The sequence below is a fragment of the Sycon ciliatum genome, chromosome 5 (assembly GCF_964019385.1).
Source record: "Sycon ciliatum chromosome 5, ocSycCili1.1, whole genome shotgun sequence".
NCBI classification, from domain to species: Eukaryota; Metazoa; Porifera; class Calcarea; order Leucosolenida; family Sycettidae; genus Sycon; species Sycon ciliatum.
In genome coordinates this window covers 33,217,679-33,237,422 of record NC_088647.1, presented here as the reverse complement: position 1 = coordinate 33,237,422, position 19,744 = coordinate 33,217,679, and the positions used below count along the sequence as shown (strand labels likewise).

The 19,744-nt window shown below is 46.4% G+C and overlaps 2 protein-coding genes and 2 long non-coding RNA genes across 5 annotated transcripts in view; 2 read left to right on the top strand and 2 right to left on the bottom strand.

Moving 5' to 3' along the window:
• LOC135818392 (carbonic anhydrase 1-like) overlaps nt 1-19,744 on the top strand; it is a 199,853-nt gene that overhangs the window by 108,454 nt on the left and 71,655 nt on the right. The window lies entirely within an intron of this gene.
• Nucleotides 8,667-9,838, bottom strand: LOC135818391 (uncharacterized). The gene is made up of 3 exons (XR_010553677.1): nt 9,706-9,838; nt 9,453-9,521; nt 8,667-9,256 (listed from the first exon to the last, which is right to left on the bottom strand). It is a non-coding gene; the product is annotated as an uncharacterized LOC135818391 (long non-coding RNA).
• LOC135816734 (uncharacterized) lies at nt 12,104-13,782 on the bottom strand. Of its 2 annotated transcripts, XR_010553477.1 has the most exons (4): nt 13,376-13,782; nt 13,233-13,275; nt 12,586-12,686; nt 12,104-12,205 (listed from the first exon to the last, which is right to left on the bottom strand). It is a non-coding gene; the product is annotated as an uncharacterized LOC135816734 (long non-coding RNA). The 2 variants fall into 2 exon arrangements; XR_010553476.1 differs by lacking the exon at nt 13,233-13,275 and having other exon boundaries at nt 13,376-13,776.
• The window catches only part of LOC135818393 (carbonic anhydrase 1-like), a 40,115-nt gene continuing 37,036 nt past the window's right edge, over nt 16,666-19,744 (top strand). The window contains exon 1 of the mRNA XM_065331753.1: nt 16,666-16,823. Within this exon, the coding sequence (XP_065187825.1) occupies nt 16,796-16,823 (28 nt within the window). The 5' untranslated portion in view covers nt 16,666-16,795. The remainder of the gene's footprint in view (nt 16,824-19,744) is intronic.

Sequence of the window (19,744 nt, the reverse complement as noted above, 5' to 3'; positions counted from 1 at the left end):
GTGAAAGCAACATTTTTCGGAAAGCAAGCTTCTTCTCCAAAATTCGAAATTTCCTTCCAAAAATGCCGTCGTCCTTGACCTCGAAGCTGAATGTTGTTAGGATAGAAAATTAGCGAAGATGTATCCGACCCATTCTGGCAAGCCGTGTGCCCTCTGGATATGCAGTTGTTCGCCATGGTCAACAATCTTCTTCTCCTTCGTTCGTACTTTCACTTTCCTCACCACGAATACAAGCGGTACCCATGCTCAGGTTTGTGTTTATTTGTCTGTCTATGCACATACATGTAATACAATGCACTGTTCGTGCTGCAGGCACTGGCCGATCATTGAAATTGAGGAAGCAGCCAGCTTTCTTTGAATTCTCGTGCTTTCAACAAAAAATGTACACACTTTCCTTGGCTCCTCTTTCCCACAGCCACCATGCATGCACAATCGAGTTTGCTTTAATGCACTGCAGTGCAGAATGCTCCCACCACCACAACTACCACCGCCGCCACCACCACCAGCAGCAGCAGCAACACCACCACCACAACCATGACCACCGCCACCGCCACCACCACCACCACCACCACCACACCACCATCACCACCACCATCACCTTGACCACCACTATAGAAGCATTGTCATGCACGCCACGTCTGCAAGAGAAAATAATAGTATGCCAGTGCTGTAATGCCCTGCACTGGCTGCAGTGCAGTATGCTCCCACCACCACCACCACCACCACCACCACCACCACCACCACTATGGAAGCATTGTCACGCACTGTACATCGATTCACAAGAGAAAATAATGCCAGTGACTTACTAGCACCTCCATGCTGCATGCGGACCTGGACACAGCACTGTTCCCTCCTGCAGGAATGAGGGGGGGGGGGGGGGTATTTCATTGCCCTGCCTGAAGTAATAATGACCACATGACATGATGTCCAGCTAACTTTGCCAGTAACGAGCGACCCTTGATCGGGCATGAGAAAAGTGTTGCTAATTGGGAGTTGTCGTCATTCACGGGGTTGAAAATACCGGTGTACGGCTATATTGTTACTAGGTCTGAAGATAGTGTCACTATCCGTGGGTTGTTATACCCGTGGTTGACTGCAGATACGTTTGGATTATTCTATGAGTATATGAAGGGTATCCGTTAAATATTTTCCCGAGGACATAGCACGAGGAAATTATGGGGAATGCAGTACATGTATACAATGGTGCAATCCCTTTCTCCCAGGGCACTTTCCCAAGACTCCAAGACTCAAATCATACCGTGCCATGGATCAATGCATGTCAGGGAGTCGTAGCACCCAAGGAAACAACACGAGATCATGATACCCAAAATGATGTACTGTAAAAGCAGAAATTTTCAGTGGTGTTTTATTTTCGGTAACTTTGGTGCCGACAATTTTTACCGAAAAAATGCACCGAAATATTTCGGTACTACATAATTAGTAGTACTAGCACCCTTACCTGGAAAGCAGGTATTACCGAAAATGTCCCTCCACCGAACCGCCGATTTTGGAGAATTCCGAAAATATTACACCACCGAAAATTTCTGCTTTTAGAGTACACAGATTGGATCCATGGAGATTCTACATGATCTGTGGTTTATGCAACTCGTGATCGCGGACTTGACCCACTGGCCCCAAGCATGGGTCAGTCAAGCTATGCTATATGCGAGCATGTATGTATCGCACTTGCCCCTAAGGCAGTTAGGGCAACTGTCACTGGCAGCCAGGGTTTGAACCCACATTATTAATTTTTGAAATTTTCTAGGGTGACACGAAAAGCTTAACGCACTGGGTGGTCACTCTCTTTTCATGTATACCACTCTGCCAATAGTGCATAGAGCTCTCTTTTGAGATGCCCAGCTGGCCCTTGTTATGATTTAGGCTGAAAGTCTACCATGCCGTCTCCCTTATGCTATGACTCCATAATGCATATGTACAGAAGAAAAATCCCGGGGCTCCGTTGATGAAATTCTATTCTGTCAAGTGGGCATTTTTGATTATTGTGAATGGCGTGTAGTGCCGTAGTACAGTTCCTTTTGCTACATAAAGTTTGCACAAGTCACGTTTCAGCAATTAAACTAGGAAGATCTATATCTCTGATCTTGTCATTTGGCCCCGCTGGTGCTGTGCATTTCATTGTCAGGCACCCTCGAAAGACCAACAGCTATGAGTTCATGAGCCAAGCATTATTTGGGCAGTTAAGTTGACTAAACGGGAGTGTAGCAAGCTTTGATCGGCTTACTTCCTTTCGTACGTAGTGAAATGTTGTCCGAGCTGAATAGATTCTATCTCCTGCGGTTTGGTACAACAGTTTCACACCTAATACTGTAGATTCGACGTCTCCAAGAAAAACCTCCATGGAGACTGGAAACTATAGCAGATCAAATTCCGTCAAGAGTACATACCCCCCCCCCCCCCCGAGTGTGCAACGCCGATCCAGCTCTGCATAGGGTCTTGGTCGAGCGGAATCGGATCTTCTGATGTCATGCGTACACTCCACACCAGCGCAAGGCCGGTCTCGAGGCAGGGCACCATTGGTTTTGATCCGAAAGTACCCGCGACTCCCCGGGTTCGCCTTAGATGTGTACGGTATTATGACGCAAAGATCCGATTCCGCTCGACCAAGACCCTATGCAGAGCTGGATCAGGCGTTGCACACTCTGCGGGGTTATGTACTCTTGATTCCATTAACGTTATTGCATAGATATGAACATCATAATAAGTGAAAGTTGGCAAGACCCAAAAAGGTGTCCCTAATGACTTACATCAGATCTTCACAAAATGCACATACTCAGTACATCTTGAAAAGCCGTATTTTGGTTTCACGTACACGTCTCATTTCTATCACAGAGATCAGCAGCCATGGGCCATTGGTGGCAATACTGGTAGGAGTCGCCCGAGGCTAAGCCAATAATTTCCGTTCTATACCCAATATACATACCCGAACTGGGCAAAAATCTATCCCATTCCTTGGTGCTGACCCCTTTGATGCGCCCTCGAATCCCTTAGCATTATTAGTACCTCCAATTCATTTCGTCATCAGCTCACCGCATGCTCAGTACTGTGTTGTAAAGTATGCAAATTTTCGACGCTTTTAAATTACAGCCTCCCCAGGGCAAGAACACATCTCGGCCACATTGAAATTTCAGCCTGCACTGCTGATGCCTGTATACACTGTCACATTGAACCTTGCAAAATAAATTTTAGGCTACAAATGCCCAGTAAATAAAAGGGGAGAAGGCACTGAACGCAGTGTCAACCTACGAATACAACCTCAGTGCAACAACGTGCTCTTTCTCTTTCTGCTTGTGTAAGCAGAAAGAGCACGTTGTTGCACCGAGGTTGTACATATATTCGTAGGTTGACAGTTTGGTCAGTGCCTTCTCACCTTTGGTTACGTAATCTTGTTACCTTTTGCCTTTCCTCTAGTAAATAAAAGGGGGGGGGGGGTTGTCAAATGACAGCCTCTCTATTCAGTTGCTACTCACTCTTGGCGCATGCGCTGGACGAAAAATTCTTTTATTCCCGTAGCTATGCAGAAGACGTTACTTCAGTAACGTCTGGCGCTAGCCAGGGTCCACACAGCTTTAATTCCCGTAGCTATGCAGAAGACGTTACTTCAGTAACGTCTGGCGCTAGCCAGGGTCCACACAGCTTTATATTGGTGTTTGTGTGTTTGTGTGTTTGTGTCACGCCTGGCGCTTTCCCGTATCTGTCATGTACCGTACCGTATCATCAAACACACCTGGCCACATACAGCTGGCCGCACTATTCAAATAGGGCTTTCAAACGCAAGTCGAGAAAAGGACTTTCAATGCTGATCTGCACTCTATATAGACCGTGGGTGTCAAGCATGCAATAAATGATTTACAGCACCTCGTACGCGCTCGTACACGGGCAATACCGGCTTGATACATGACCTCACGCCGGCTGACGCCGTTCGGTCATGTATCAGCCGGTATTGCCCTTGTACTCGCTTGTACTCGGGCTGTAAATCATACTTCCATTACCCCCTACCCCTACCCCTGCATGCAGTAATTCGTACACACTCCATTACCCCCTACCCCTACCCCTGCATGCAGTAGTTCGTACGTACACACTTATAACCATATTTGACCCATTTCCCCGCTGCCCCTGCATGTAATAATTAGTACCATACACATTTGTAGCCCGTTTTCCCTCCTTCTGCCCCTGCACATAAAAACCACCGTACATTTGATCTAATTACATCCCTTTATAGTGTACATAGTCGAGCTATACACATAATAATGCGCGCCCAGCTAAATGGGCGCGCTCATTAGTGCTGACCCGAATTTGCCAGCTGAATCTCGATATTTTGCGGCATAATTTTGCTCGTGCATCGTCGAAATTTTGCTTTCATTTTGCTAGGCCACTCGATATTTTGCTCCCTTTTTGCTCCAAAATTTGTGTCACGTGTGAGAAAACTGACCGAAAGTGGGTTACGTGTTGGCAAAAATGAGAAAAAGTGAGTCACGTGTTGGTAAAATTGTGCCGAAATGAGTCATGTGCACCGTATATGTGTAAAATCTCCCAATTCCCAACCAACACACCGATATTTTGCTCCATTTTGCCAGCAAATTCCCTTTCAAAATTCTTCGATATTTTGCTAGAAGAATTGCTAGCAAATTCGGGTCAGCACTAGCGCTCATGCATTGCACCGTACATTCTATTCTAGTTCACTCTGAGGGGCCGTTTACATGAGGAAAATAAGCCCGGGCTTATTCGCCTCGGGCTTATTTTTCAACCGTTTACATGACGGTTGTACGGGGCTGAGTTCAGGTGAGTGACTGCGAGTTCTGCGCGCATTATATTTTTCAAATCGCACATGAACGCAGTGGTAAATGTTCGTGTTTGATGAAATTTGGATCAAGAAATGCCGGCTCAGGTTTCTACTGCCTTTCCAATTGTCACTTATTTTTCGAGAAGGTGAAGGATGGGCTAGGACCTTCCACTGGACAAAAACCAGAAGAAAACATACCAAGAAATAAATAAAAGAGACGCACTGTCCACGGCCACATTTTCTCAGGTTCACGAGGCAAAATCGAAAAATACGGAAAAACTCGCTTATAAGCCCTTTTTGACCGTTTACATGACAAAATAAGCCCTGGGGGTTGGATAAGCTCGGGGGTCAAGGGTAGGGCTAGTTCAGCTCGGGGCGAGCTGAATAAGCCCGCCTGACCATGTAAACGCGCGCTCTAAAATGACTGGGTGACTGATCAAGGCGGGCTTATCGTAAGCCTAGGGTTGAATAAGCCCGGGCTTATTTTTCTCATGTAAACGGCCCCTATTTAAAGATAACCAAACTTCGATAATCTAGTCAGAAGTCGAATACATTCCCTAATGTTGATGTCTAATAATTCTGTCCTCGTCCCGTGAGATATATGCTTTACCGACTGTAATAAACTGGTATCTCTGGTGTGAACCAATAACGAAACCCGAACAGTCCGTGCGCCAAGTTCAAAAAGGCGTCTAAAAGTTGCACTTTTATTTGCAACCGCGGGAAATTTGAAGACGAATTTAGTGACATACCGAATTCTTCTCAATTTTCGACAATTGGTTACCTTGAGAATACAGGCTTATCCTCCTATATCGATTGCTTTTGCGCCGTTATCGTGTTAGAAGGGTGAGTGATGAGCACATTTTCGAAAGTGCACCACGATATTCGACATCTCACGTCGTTGCGGTGCCTTTTTGTTTCTCTTCTCAATTTCCCATTTCGTAGATACGTCGCAGGAGATTGTGGGCCGTCTTATTTTGCAAGGCTCTATCTCTGATAAAACTACGCGAATGGGCGGACAGATGGTGTTGCTATAGGCCAGGAAGAAACCACGAGTGTCCGCACTGTGACCAAGTCCAAATAGGCCGCCAAAGCCAGGGCTCGAAATTGCATCCTGACACGTCAGGCGAAATTACTGGTCAGTCGGCGTCACCCATTTTTCACAAAAATTTGCGTTTCACCTGCTGGGAGAGTATGCGTGTACTCGAGTCTCATCCTGAGCACGTTTTTTCTTCCTTTTTTCAGCTCCAGTATAGCTGTATTTTTCATTGCAAAGCCGTCCTCGATTGTTGTGTTCGTTGTTCAAACGAAGTGGACATTCAATCATGAAGACAGAGGACATAGGAGCCTGATTGGAGTTTCTCGTGGCATAGGACGGCCACACAGAGACACTTTGGGATTTTCTGAATATAAAATACCGTACGCACGATGCTGAGATCAATTTGTGCGATATCAAATTGTTTGTGATCTACCACATCGAGCAGAACGGGATCCAAACACAAGCTTACCGACGGTAAGGCTGCCGACCTGACTGGACAAATGATCCCTGGCTTCACCAGACGCCAGACGTCGGACACGATGTCCTTTGCCGCGACGTCCATCTCCAAAAAGAACTCCATCTTCGTCGTGAAAAGGCTTGAAATACTCAATATTCAACCGAGATTCGCGGTCTCACCCTTTCTCAGATCGAATCATTTTTTGTTGTAGCAGTTGCAGGGCAGATCCCCGCCACTACTTCAACAGAAGATGGCTCCAAAGCATGCCTGGAACAAGCCATATCGAGGTTGCAAGCCACCCCTCTCAGCACTTTTTTTGAAGAAATTCGAAATTTCAATGGTGGAAGATATACTATGAAGAGAATTTCAAAAAGTATATTTCGCGGAGCGATCGCTCAACCTACGTCATTCAAACTTTGCAGGATGGTTCAGACGTACATGCTAGGCATGGAACCACAGAAGATGATATCATAGCTGACACACAGAGTCACACACACAGCAGATTCGTGTGCACAGATACTAAATTAGTGGACGTCGTCATCTTCTTCCCGCTGATCTCAAATGTACGATGACGTGCTATTTCGCCTGACGAGGCAATGCGGACCATATGTAGCCTGCCAAGATGTTCCCCTTGATGGCAGATATGCCCACCCCGAGACCACGCAATGCTGGGAATATGCACATCATCCTACAATACCACGAAATGCATGTATCTGCAAGAAATGCATGAAAAGGCTCATAAATCATTCAGCAGAGCCAATGCCTGTCACTGACAACGTGCAGCCTACAGAAGCAATGCCTGCACAGCATGTTGCAGCAGCAGCACCAGCACCACCACCAGCACCAACACCTGTACCCGTACTCGCAACAACACCAGACTGCTCAGTAGATGGTTGTGACTTGCCACGGCATGTCACAGTTTCATTACAAGCAGTAGAGCAGTAGACTTTCATTACAAGCATTAAACGATCAGCCAGCGGGTCTCTGCAACCGGCATAACATGCAGCTACATGACAGCAACAGGCCCACATGCACCATGTGCAGCGCACAAATAAGGAGTGTTAATTAAGCGTAAATGTCCGAACGTCGGAGCCGTTCAACGTCAGCTGCACGCTGAGCGTGGTCTTACGGTCACCGCGGATAGTGCTTTTTGCCTAGCCTGTTATAAAGGCCAACTGGATATGGTGGACAGTCAGACTACTGACTTCAAGCTGGAGAGCCTGATGCAGAGTATAACAGACGAAATGCACCAGTGCACCTCACCCGAGGAGTCCGCATTGTTGGCAACAGCAAGATTCGTCTGTCTTGCATTCCTCGAGAACCGTTCTCTTCTTCTGGCAACGGCTGCTGATTTCTTCACCTCTTCTTTACCATCCATCAACTGCAACAACCGGTGGCTACTGTCCAGCAGGGAGTCGTCAAATACGTATTTGACGACTCCCTGCTGTCCAGCCTTATTTCGAAGCTTGGCGCTCATCTCAGCCATGGGTCATATGGTACCAGTAAGAAACGAGGTACGCTCCTGTACCGTACAGGGTGTGACACAGTTCTGTGCTTATACAATTCCCTCGCCGTTGCACGATCCGAGACCCTGAAACACAGAGCACAAAATGAAACCCAGCGCACACAGCACACAAGCCAACCCAGTGGCCCATCATCCTTCGTGTCAGAGCTGTCGGCTGCAATGCACTCACAAAATTAATCAAAAGTCAAGCACAAGAATTCAAACACAAAGAGCATAACGTTCTAACTTCACTGTCGGAAATGAAGCTGGACGCAGTGGTGGATAGTGTGGACAGTGAGTTGTGGGGACACATTTGGCTGATGATGTACGGCCAATCAAAGTCAGAAGGAAGTCAAGCATCCAACCACCGTGCAAAGAGGATCAGGTGCTTGTTTGTGCTATCATGTATGTAGTCCACAGGCCAAGGTGCAAAAAAGTGACTTTTCGTTCCCGTTCGAGGGGGACCAAGGTTTGACATGTGCAAATGATAGAGAATACATAGAGCTTTCAGGATCTGTGTCACTTGACCCAGAAACATGGGGCTTTGTTGACCAAATCAACGAAATACTTCTTGAAGAGTGTTACCATAGCAACCAAAGTGATAATTCCCAATTTAGGTATCTTGCAGATTAAATACCAACAGTGTTGCTTTGGAATGAAGTAGCCAAGGCCCAGACCTAGCTGTGTACACATTTTCATGATGATCGGAGGTGTTTTACTACCTCAATAGCATTTCTTAGAATAGAACACAATAGCGTCAATACACGGAATGCAATATACACTAACCATGCTTATGCAATCAACGGAATTCCGCCACTACACCTTGCAGTTCATTTTCCGCGTTTCTCTCCTCATCAAGCCCCACATACTAGTAGTAGTACTGTTCTTTCAATCAAATGAACCCCTCGATAGGCATACTGCCTTTGGGTCATTTCACAATAGTAATACATTGTAATAATGTATGTCACATTTGAGAACATATTATACAACAAGGAGCCTGCACAAAATAGGAAATAGGACAAGTACACTAGAAGGATAATTTATTATTTCCTAGCATGAAGTCTCTGATTATAATAATAAAGTCTTAGTACTGGCATAATCTGTAAAGTTACTATTACTGTCACGCTTTCATGGGTCTCCGGACATTCCGATCATATTTCATGCCTAACTTTTCTGGTATAGGAGCTCCAGTAAGAAGATCATAGGTCCTCTGGAAACAATTTAAAATGAAGGTACAGGTTAAATTATAATGACAATATTACAGTCATGTAGATAATATGATAAGAAGAAGATGTGCTATCACCCGTGCTGCGGGATGCGGTTGTCGGCCAAAGAAAGACAGTTCCGGCATCCACTGATGCTGACACAGATCTGTCATAAGATTTGTTGCAAGATATCCCAGAGGTGGTGGGACACTCTAGAGCTGGCTGCTATCCATCATGCACATGATTGCTCAACCTGAAAAAGATAGAAAGAAAGAAAAAAGACCATCGCACAATGATTGTGTCCCGTTAGCAGCAAGCCGCGTGACGGATCTACATACATGGCCAAGTATAGTCAGTATGGACAGGTGCTCATTAGCAGCGCATCTCTCATGCTTAAAGACTTGGAAGTTAATACAGCACAGAGATAACGGCAACTAGTGATTGCTTACAAGTTTGTCAGTCCCGAATCCTTACGGTTGGCTGGCTGCTATCAGTCATGAGCTGTGTCACTGCAGACCCTATAACACACATACGAGAATATAACGCTTTGTAAGTATTGAATTCAAGTTCACATTACTTAAAAGGATTTGACCAGCCATGTACACCAATGGTATAAACAGTTACTATCATAAATATCTCTCACGTGAAGCATTCATTGACGGCATTATTTTAAAACAAAACAAGGTATCAATGACTACTTACAAATCAGTTTCAGGTGAGATGTGTTGGGTCGTAGGCAATGCTGCATGCTGCTCTGGGTAGTTTGTGCATACTACTGAAGAGTGGTGCCGACAGGTGCAAGCATCTGTACACAACAGCATATGCCGGCGGCACGAGATGCATGGCCGGAAATACCAGATTCAATCAGCACATCCAAAAGTCCAGCATCTCTGAATCGCTTTCCGATAACGGCCATGAATGTGCATGCAACATGAAAAGCACCAAGCCGCAGCACAACTGATGAGAACTCATCTTGTCGTTGAGAAATCACATCCAGGGCCTTGGCATAGATGGCTTGGTCAAAAACAATCAGTGAGAAGGCCATTCCTGCACGCTCGCACCGGCTGACGCATTTCTTGAGGATACCATACACTGTGGAAAGTTCAGTAGGAGAAGCATTCACGACAGGACAGTATGCAAGCACGGAGCGAGGAGGGGTACTAGCACTGGTTGTAAGACCATTAAATGCTGACCACGATGGCACATCTTGATTGGGATTCTCTTCGGACAAAGACATCACAGGATTGCAGAGATCTGCATCCCGACACGCCCTCACAAGCCGCCACGCAAAGTCTACAAGACCAACAGCGTCTGTACCATCGTGCTTTACACCATCCAACTGCTCTATTGTAGCATATGGAAATCGTGGCGGGTTGACCTTCTGTCGGCCAACAAAATCCGGGAGCGATTCTGGCTCTAATGAAAGGGCTCGCTTCCGCTTCTTTCCCCCAGAGCTCTCAGTAGCAGCCATCGGCTGTGTAGCGGACTGCTGTTCAGGCTGTGTAGTGGATGGCTGTTCAGGCTGCACAGCGGGCTGCAGTACAGGCTGTGGAACGGACTGCTGTTCAGGCTGCATAGCGGGCTGCAGTTCAGGCTGTGGAACGGGCCGCAACACGGGTTGGACCACAATGGTGTTGGTACAATGGGTCGTGCCCTTTCCATCCAATGTCTCCTCGTTAAGGTCGTTGTTGTCAGCAACGTGGAAGAATGGCATGGAGAGATCGACAATATCCGGAAGGCCGTCAGTAGCCTCCCTGCTGTGGAGTTTACTTTCGGCCATCCGTGTCTCTCTCTCCAGCACCTGGGCGTACGCAATGCTGTGGCCAAATCTGTTCAGTATGGTCACAAGTCGTTCACTTCTGTACAGATGGTGTACAGCCAAACCAAGAGCAACATGCTTTGGTGGCACGATAGTTGTGCACTGGAACACTAGGTCCTGTGCAAAGGACATCACACAGCGGTTGAGCGTGGAATCAACTTCAAGCTTGCTGGATGCTGCTGGTATATTGTCATGCTGGCCTGAGCTCAAAAACCACACAAGGAAATTGTGGAGCAGGGCAGGAATGCACTGCTCAGCTTGCTTCACTGAAATCATACCAGTGCTGCTGCCAGGACTTGTGCTTGTAGTGTCGAAACTCTCTGCCTGTTGCTGACAGGCATTCCGCAGGAGCCTAGCCGAATGGTATACCAGACGTATGCTGTCCTGCATAATAACAGTCTGGTGCACATCCACTTCAGCGGGGCGTCTGGGTGCTCTTGTTCCATAGTTGGTAGACCTACTGGTAGTGGTACTAGCGATACCCTCTTGGCTCTCACAGGCGCTAGCACTAGGACTGTCACCAGATTCCTCACTCTCGCTTTCGCTCGCAGCGTCCCTGTCATACAGTCGTGCTATTATCACTGGTGCACGTTCCGTGGCGTAAACCAACTCGGATTTATTCCGTGCGCGGGGACGAGAGAACGTTATGGACTCGCCATACTTATCCATTAGTAGTCCCTTGACTCTTTCGTTTCTCGCTAGCGCTGTCCCTTCTATGGACACTTGATTGAACAATCGAGTCAGGTCACTGACGGTCCGAACCAAACATTCCACAAACAGCAGCGTTTCTACTTCAGTAAAAAAATCTTTATCAATCTCGGTGCCCGCACTGGCAACAGGCGCACAAGTGGCTGCGCTCTCGCCCTGATCTTGCAGCCTAGCAAGTGTTTTGGCCCGAGTATATTCTCGGTAGCAATACTTATGATAGTACGCTTCGCGTGCTTCAATTTCTTCTAGTTCTGCAGTGCCGCCCCACGTGCCGCGCCACGTGAAAGCGAAATTCAAATTTGAGCAGGCTCTCCGCGTACTCAAAATTGCAGGAGACGACAACTGCGCACTTGGGGTCGTTCCGAAAATTGGAACCAAAAGGGCTTACTCCGCACGAAAGCCCCAGCTCCGGGGATACCCAAAAGTAGTTTCGAGTAGCCCGAGGGGTCCTCTTTCGGTTCGCCACAACCAAACTTGGTCCCCCCTGAGCGGGAGCGAGATTTTTTTATCTCGAAAAATTTCAACCCTGGCCTGCGGACTAATGATGCATGCAAGCACACCAGCATGCACTTACCCTTTCCAGCTTGTTCTTTCGGACTTTGTGGATGCACATAGCAATTCCAGCGAGCTCATGCGAGTACTAGCTCGAGCCGGCGCAACAGCAGGTGTCGACTCCTACAAGCGATATCAAAAGACCATCATTGATAAGAAATCAGAGCTCGGAATGAACAGTGAGATACCTCGCGCAAAGTTCTCCATTGCAACAGTGGATAATATCGACAAAAACGAGCCAGGCAAGTGAATGTACTGCGGAGACCAATCAAGAGGCTTTCATGGTACATCTATTCAGAGCATCACACCAAAGCCCATCAGTAGCAATATTGTCGCGTGCAACAACATACATGTACACCGAGTGCCACATCAAGGATTCCACTGTGCATCACAGCCTGCCAACACGAGTGAACCACAGGGTATGAGAGGCAGGTCCCGTGCAAGAACAATGATTGAAGGCCAGAAGCCACAAGTCGACCATCAGAGCACGCAGAGACACTTACCTACACCCACCCCAGTCACAGCTGGATGATGACGTTCAGCCTGATTGGCCCACTGGACCTACAGTAGTGTAGTGCTGTTGATGACGAGCGCACAAGACCATCTACAGAAAGCACAGAGAATCCAGAAAATAGGGCAAAAACCTGTGACACAACTATCACACATGATCAAGATAAGGCTGCAAGTACAGAATGTTCAGTATGCAACACCCAACCAGCGCCAGATGTGCGTGCGTGCGTGTGGTGTGTATGTGTGTGGTGTGTATGTGTCACTTGTGTGTGTGTGTGTGTGTGTGTGTGCGCGCGCGCGTGTGTGTGTGTGTGTGTGAGTGTGCATATGTGTGTGATGCTGAATTCGAAGACACATGCTCTCACAATGCATTCGCATATGCTGCGGACGCTGAGTCTCCAGCTCTTGTTTTGTTTCAGGCCCTGCACTTCTGTGCAGCTGTGCTAAACTACATAAAAAGTTTCTTTGACTATGTACTCCATCTATAATTATGTAATGAACGTCCTACCATCTGACCATGGTACATACAAAAGAAACTGTTCAACCGACTACCTTCAGCCAGAACTTTAGCAAACTAGATTAGCAGCCAGGAATACTGCTGGATTTTGATTAAAATCTGGACCCCAACCACACGACTTACATAGAAATTCCGTTTAGATGTCGAAGACACAACAGCAAGGGGACTAGTTTGCAATGTCGAGATGCCCAAGGAAAATAAGCAGCCAAAACGTCCTTGTTCAAGCACAATTACTTTAGTGCAAAATTCCACACAATTCGACATACCTCCACGAAATTGTGGGCCGCTCCATTTTGCATAGCCTCATTGGGATGTGCTTTGGGAATCCAAACCCAAATATATCTACCTTTCGCTTAGAGCATAAGCCGAGAGTGTCCGATTATGCTATCCACTCCAGCACGACAAGCAAGTTGATGGTACGATTACGACGAAAAAATATGTAGTGCAAACACAGGTCTTCATGGTCTACAGTTGGGCGCAACGAACCTCAGCTAAAGTGCCATAGGTTACAAAGGGACATACCTCAGCTGCAAACCAGTTATGAACAAGGATTCCTCCAGCACACGCCAGTTCAGGTCCAAATAAGGTTGCAAAATACCAACAAAACAATTGTGTCGTCGTCATCTTTTTGCACCTCGATTTTTCCCGCGGTTGCAAATAAAAAACAGGCTACTCAAGGGCTTGGCGCACGGACTGCGAATAGACAACACAATAAAGCCCGTCGTCAATGGCATCCCGTACTCTGTCAGCCTAGCTCTGCAGGGGTCTGTGGCAGTTTTTCGTTGTCAGCTCAGTTCACATCTCACATTCGACTGTGAACATGCTCTGGTACCTGGAAACAGCCTGTCCGAAAACGGCATGAAAAGTGTCTACACATCGTGGTCAGTTTTCAACTCAAGTTCTTGTTGTTGTGAGTGGAGATGAAATTTTACGATAGTTGTGAATAAGCGAAAGAGCATGCACCCATCTATCTGCTAAGAACCAAGCTGAAATAAGTGGCAAACATCGCGATCAGTTTTCCACTTTCTGTTCTACATGTACCGGTACTAAAAAAAGGAGTTGACGAGTTGCCGAACTTTTCTGATAATTTTGAGGAAGCGAAAGATCATGGACCAAGGATCATCCTGTCCCTCCAGAAACTTGCGGAGACATTTCGGAAATATCGCGGAAAAAGTTGCGAGGTTAAATGCCACAAATTGCGGGGAATATTGCGGATTTTGTCAAATATTGCGGGATTATTGTGGTAAAATTGCGGCCGATTTTGGTACTTGTACTGTAGTGGTGTACGATGTACGAGTCGTACAGCATAAATCGTGCATGACAAAACAGAACGTGTGCTGCGCTGACTGTGTTCAACTGCCTGTACTGACAGGAGCTTGCAAGACAGCTTTCCTCCATCCTCGGACAACACTCGACGCGAGCCTTATTTTGCGACTTGTCAGCCGCTGATTTGCCCAGAAACTTCTCCATTCTGCTGTCGATCTCACAAGTAAACTACTGACGAGCTTGAAGAGCTAAACAACATCGAAGAAAGACCCGAATATCGCGGTTGATTTTCGAAATATCGCGGTGCTTTTCAAGTATCAAGGACATTTTTCTACAATAACGCGAATGATTTTTCAAATATCGCGGATATCACGGACTTTTGTTCAAATCGCGGAAAACAACGCGGCCGCGGAATCGCAAGTTCCTGGAGGGACAGATCATCCCATCCATGAGAAGCGGACGGAGCTGAAACTCACAAGCTGAATCCACCACGTCCCCGACCACCACCCCTATACGTGTCTTGCTTTTATACCAGAAAGGCGAAAGACAAAACCTGAAACACCATCATAGAGGTCTGGCAGGACTTTTCGCCTTCATCAAGGCCTCGTGCGTACGGCCGCGGGCGCAGGCCTCGGCGCTACGCGCCTTGGCCTGCGCCCTTGGCCGTACGCACGAGGCCTTGATTCAGCCGTAAAGTCCTGCCAGACCTCTGTCAGTCTACTTCATTTTGCTTGACATGTGCAAAATATCTCCGAATTCTTCGAGACCCGTTCTTGAGTAATCCCAGTTTCTTCGACTTCTCTTTTCTTCTTCTTCTAGAAGCTAGAGAATATAAGAACGCACCCCAAGTTTTCGAAGTTTCGAGCTTTTTTTCTGTACTCATTCCCAGACTCGAATTTTCTTTTCTTTTTTTTTCCATACACAACTCTTTATTGCACTCAGAAAAATAATAAGGCACCCATTTTGATAGTCCAGGGGATGGCCCACGCCTGGTAAAAAGAATAAACAGAAAAAGAAAAAAAAGAAAATAATAAGGCACCCATTTTGATAATCCAGGGGATGGCCCACGCCTGGTAAAAAGAATAAAATAGAAAAGAATCATGACAAATAATAATAATAACAAAAATGTACATGTCTGACTTTAGTTCAACAGTCCTGCAAGGAAACACGTGCCTCGGCTACCACTACAGACGCGGGGTCCCTGGTGACACGGTGTGCGGATGATGATCTTGCCCCACGAAGGCACATCACGCTAGCTCGGACTAATGCAAAGCTTAGCTTGCAGCGAAGCCATGCCATCGTCACGGAGTACGGCTCCTTCAGCTTGTCAGATAGCATGCTGGCAAGACGCTTGAACAGGGCCGATGCACACTCGAATTTTCTTTCGAACTTTCGCATTGCTAAACGTCCTTAGTAAATTACAACAGACCCCAAAACTTCAGCGTGCCAGCCTTCCTATCTCGCTGTACACAATCAGCGGGCGCGAAGGAACTGCTCAGTTGCACCAACAGTGCGGTGGAATGGGGTGGGGGGGGGGGGAGGAGAGGAGATTGAGCAGGTGCCGCCAAAATACACCAGGGCCAACGTACACAAAGCGGGAGGTCAGGGGAAAATATCGTACAAAGCAAGTCCATCAGGCTGGGTCAACGTATGCTAAAAAAGCGGGAAGTCAGTGCGTGCACCGCAGGGGGCAAAATAGCGTACAACTCTAAGCAAACTGCCGACCAGCCAAAAGGATGTATCGGCTGATACGGACATGAACTGAATTGTGCCATCAATCATACTTCGTGAGTTCACGACAAGATCATCGTACATACAAGGTAGTGCTACTGTGCATGCGGCTGGTCACAGTCACATAGGCTTACCATGTGGCTATGCAACATGAGTTACATGACCACAATAGTTGAACCTGCAGCACTACGACCCAACGCGAGTCAGATCAGAACTGCTTTGGACGGATGTTATTACTACAGGTGATATACTTTGTACTGATCTGGCATGTTTCGCTACACAAAGTCCATTCTTAGGACCGATATATTCTACTGTACGATAAAATTGCTTGCAAGAATAAATGTGCACATGAAATCCATGTTATGATTATGAAAACATGAGAGTTCATTCTTGTTTTTTTTTCTTTCTTTAAGTTCATTCTTGTCGGCAGTATATTCTTTTACACCACCACACTATAACCGATACGCACTGTACTTTACGGTACTAGTAACCAAGAGTACATAACCCCCGTTATGTACTCTTGGTAGAACACTAGGGATGGAAGATTTCTGTTGTAAGTAGTCAATTTCGCGCTTCAGTCCTCCTCTTTTCATTTGAGTAACGTCCAAGAGGGAGCTAGAAACGTTCACCCCGAGATTGTATCTGCAGACTTTCGAACAAGGGCTCGTGTGCGTGTGCAAGCTAGAAACATGGAGGTCGTGCTACTTCTTTCACTCTGTGAGTACGAGTATGCAGACAAGATTGTGCCTAGACTAACATTGATTTAATTTTTTTACAAGGGATGAAACTCGTAGACTAACTGTCGTTAGATTTTTTTGTAATTGTGGCCAGTCTTGAATAATGGCTGGGGCGCTGTGTTCCACCCTAATACAGCTGGTGAATGCTGGAAAGGAAGTCTTGTAATTCCGTTGTAACTTGGAGTTTTAACTTAACGATGTGGGAAACAAAAAAAGGTCTTCAAGGTGGTTCAGGAGAACTCGGGGCTAAAACGGTACACATCAAATAGATGCAACGTCACAGCTGCCTGTAAATCAAGTACCGGTAGAAACTGTAGAACCGAGGACGAAACCATTAGGCAATTCAATAATAGTAGAAAGGAAAAGGACGTATGGAAACGAGTTAAAAGAGTAACTCTCCACCACTGTAACTAGAGAGTTAGGGTTACTCTTTACTCCTTTCGTCCTTTTCCTTTCTACTTTTATTATTGGCTCAATACCCGAGTTTCAATTCAATAATGCAAGAATATTTTATTCAAATGTAGAATAGACGAAATCCATATCCAATTTTATTCAGTATCGCTTTCTCTGACAAGCTTTGGTAAGCGAAACAACTGTCAGAAGGAATATCAGAAACAAGTAACCATAATCCCTTCATTTGGTTTTGCGGAGCAGATCCATTACAACTGTACACATCTTGATACCAGCTCTGCATAAAAGGTCGTCAACTTTATAAGATTATGCTGATAAAAGTACTAGAATGGGTTCTACCAAGAGTACATAACCCCCCAGAGTGTGCAACGCCTGATCCAGCCCTGCATAGGGTCTTGGTCGAGCATATTAGGATCTTTGCGTCTTAATACTGTACACATCTGAGGGGAACCCGGGGAGTCGCGGGTACTCTTGGATCAACAACAATGGTGTCCTGCCTTGAGACCGGCCTTGCGCTGGTGTGGAGTGTACGCATGACATCAGAAGATCCGATTCCGCTCGATGAAGACCCTATGCAGAGCTGGAACGGCATTGCTCACTCTGGGGGGTTATGTACTCTTGGTTCTACCTGCAAAGTAAGGGGGGGGGGGGAATTTGTAAATTCATATTGATTGCTACGTCAGTTGAAAGAGCATGAATAGCTGCAAATTCTCTGAAAAGTGTGTCCCGATCTGACCAGCCGTTCAAGAGTTATGGCCGAAAATGTGCCCTTGCAAGGAAAGATTTTTTTGTTGCACGCTGTCATTTGTTGGCAGCACTGTATTTGAATGTGAGCAGACCGTGCGCAACTTGTCGTATCATGGAAACACGTGAAAGTGTGCAGAATTTTGCTCCAAATCCAAAAAATCAGGTTTTTGAGCCACGTATTGGGCTGCACGGCGGCGGGGCGAAGCCCGCCGCCGTGCAGCAGGACTTTTGCCATTTTGCCAGCACCCTCGTTACGTTGCAGATATGTGGCTTGATTATTGTAGTTGACGTTGATTTAGTGACTTTGGCAAGTTTGAGTCGTGTAAAGAAGTCAGGTAGGATTCAGTACTAGGCAGTAGTGAAACGTGAGTGGTAGTCTTTGCCAGTTTCTGAGGGTATCCTGGATTTGGTGTGCAGCGCTGTGGAAATGGCTTGCTGTGGAGGTCCCAGCACTGGATGTTGTATCAAAGGTACGACCTCGTAGCACGTGCTAAACCTAAACAAATTCAAAAATTGACTTGGGTCTGTGGAAGTGTGTGAGAGAACGCCCACTCGTTCCGTTGTGACAGATTCCAGGGCCTCGTTGAGGGGCCCTACCCCATCACCCATGGCTGCTTCTGGACTTGTTCTAGGTTTGAGTCCCGCGCACGAACAGAATGAGCACGAAAATGTGAAAAAATTGTACTTGAGGTAAATGCATTTGTTTGGCTCCTGGGTGGCTCGCACACCGTGGCACTATGCCGGAAATTTGAGTTTTTCCGGCCTGGAAAGCCTGTCAGTGAGGCGCAAGAACTTGGAAATCATGTCCTGAGGGCCAGCATAGTGGCAGGAGTGTGTGGTCAAAATTTCACTCAAATCCATTGAGAAACACCAAAGTTACGGTCAATTGAATGCCATATGAAATTTATGGGTAGGCTGCCCCCTTAACGGATGACCATCTTTGATGCACATTCCCTATTTCAGCCACTTTACAGTCCATTCAGAAAAAGATGGGCTCTGGCTCTGGCGAGCTCCCGTATTTGGCGATTTTTCGTGATTTCATTGTACACAGTGCAGTTCTGCGAAATTTGAACTTTGAAAAAGGGTACCTGAACTGGGGTTCGAACCCCACAATGCACTGTTGCAGGCAGGGTCAAACGGCCTGGATTTTGATGGTTTTTTCCAATTCAATGCTTCTGGGGCAAAACCTGGCCGATATCCTATTCTTGTTATGGCTTGCTTTTTGGACAAATAGACTTCAGAAACATAATTGGAAGAGGATTCCATAGGGGATTGCAGAAAAAAATTCTAAAAAACTCAAAGTTTGACCCATTTATGGCCAAAAGCTAGAAGTCCATCTTTTTCTGAATGGACTGTAGAGCAGTTTTGTGCTTTCAAGTAGCCGCAAGTCTTAGCACCCAATAGACCTTATGTCAGCTGTACAGATCCACGCAATCCCGTAGAATTCCGTAGACTTGGTAGGGTGTTCATTGTGTGCTAGGCATGCGCATTTGACCAATTTTAGACTCATAATTTAATGGCAAGCAACCGCTTTTCCAGCTTCTTCACATTGGGTAGAGCTAATGACTGGTTAGATCTTTGTCAGAAAAAAAGGTTTTCATATGAAATGCCTTCAGGCCCCATTTCTTAGTGGAAATAGCAGAAAACACAATAGGTTCCTGCACATTCAAAACCCAACCGGGTCTACGGGATTCTACCGGATTTCGTAGATCTGTACAACTGCCATAAGGCTTATTTCATTTT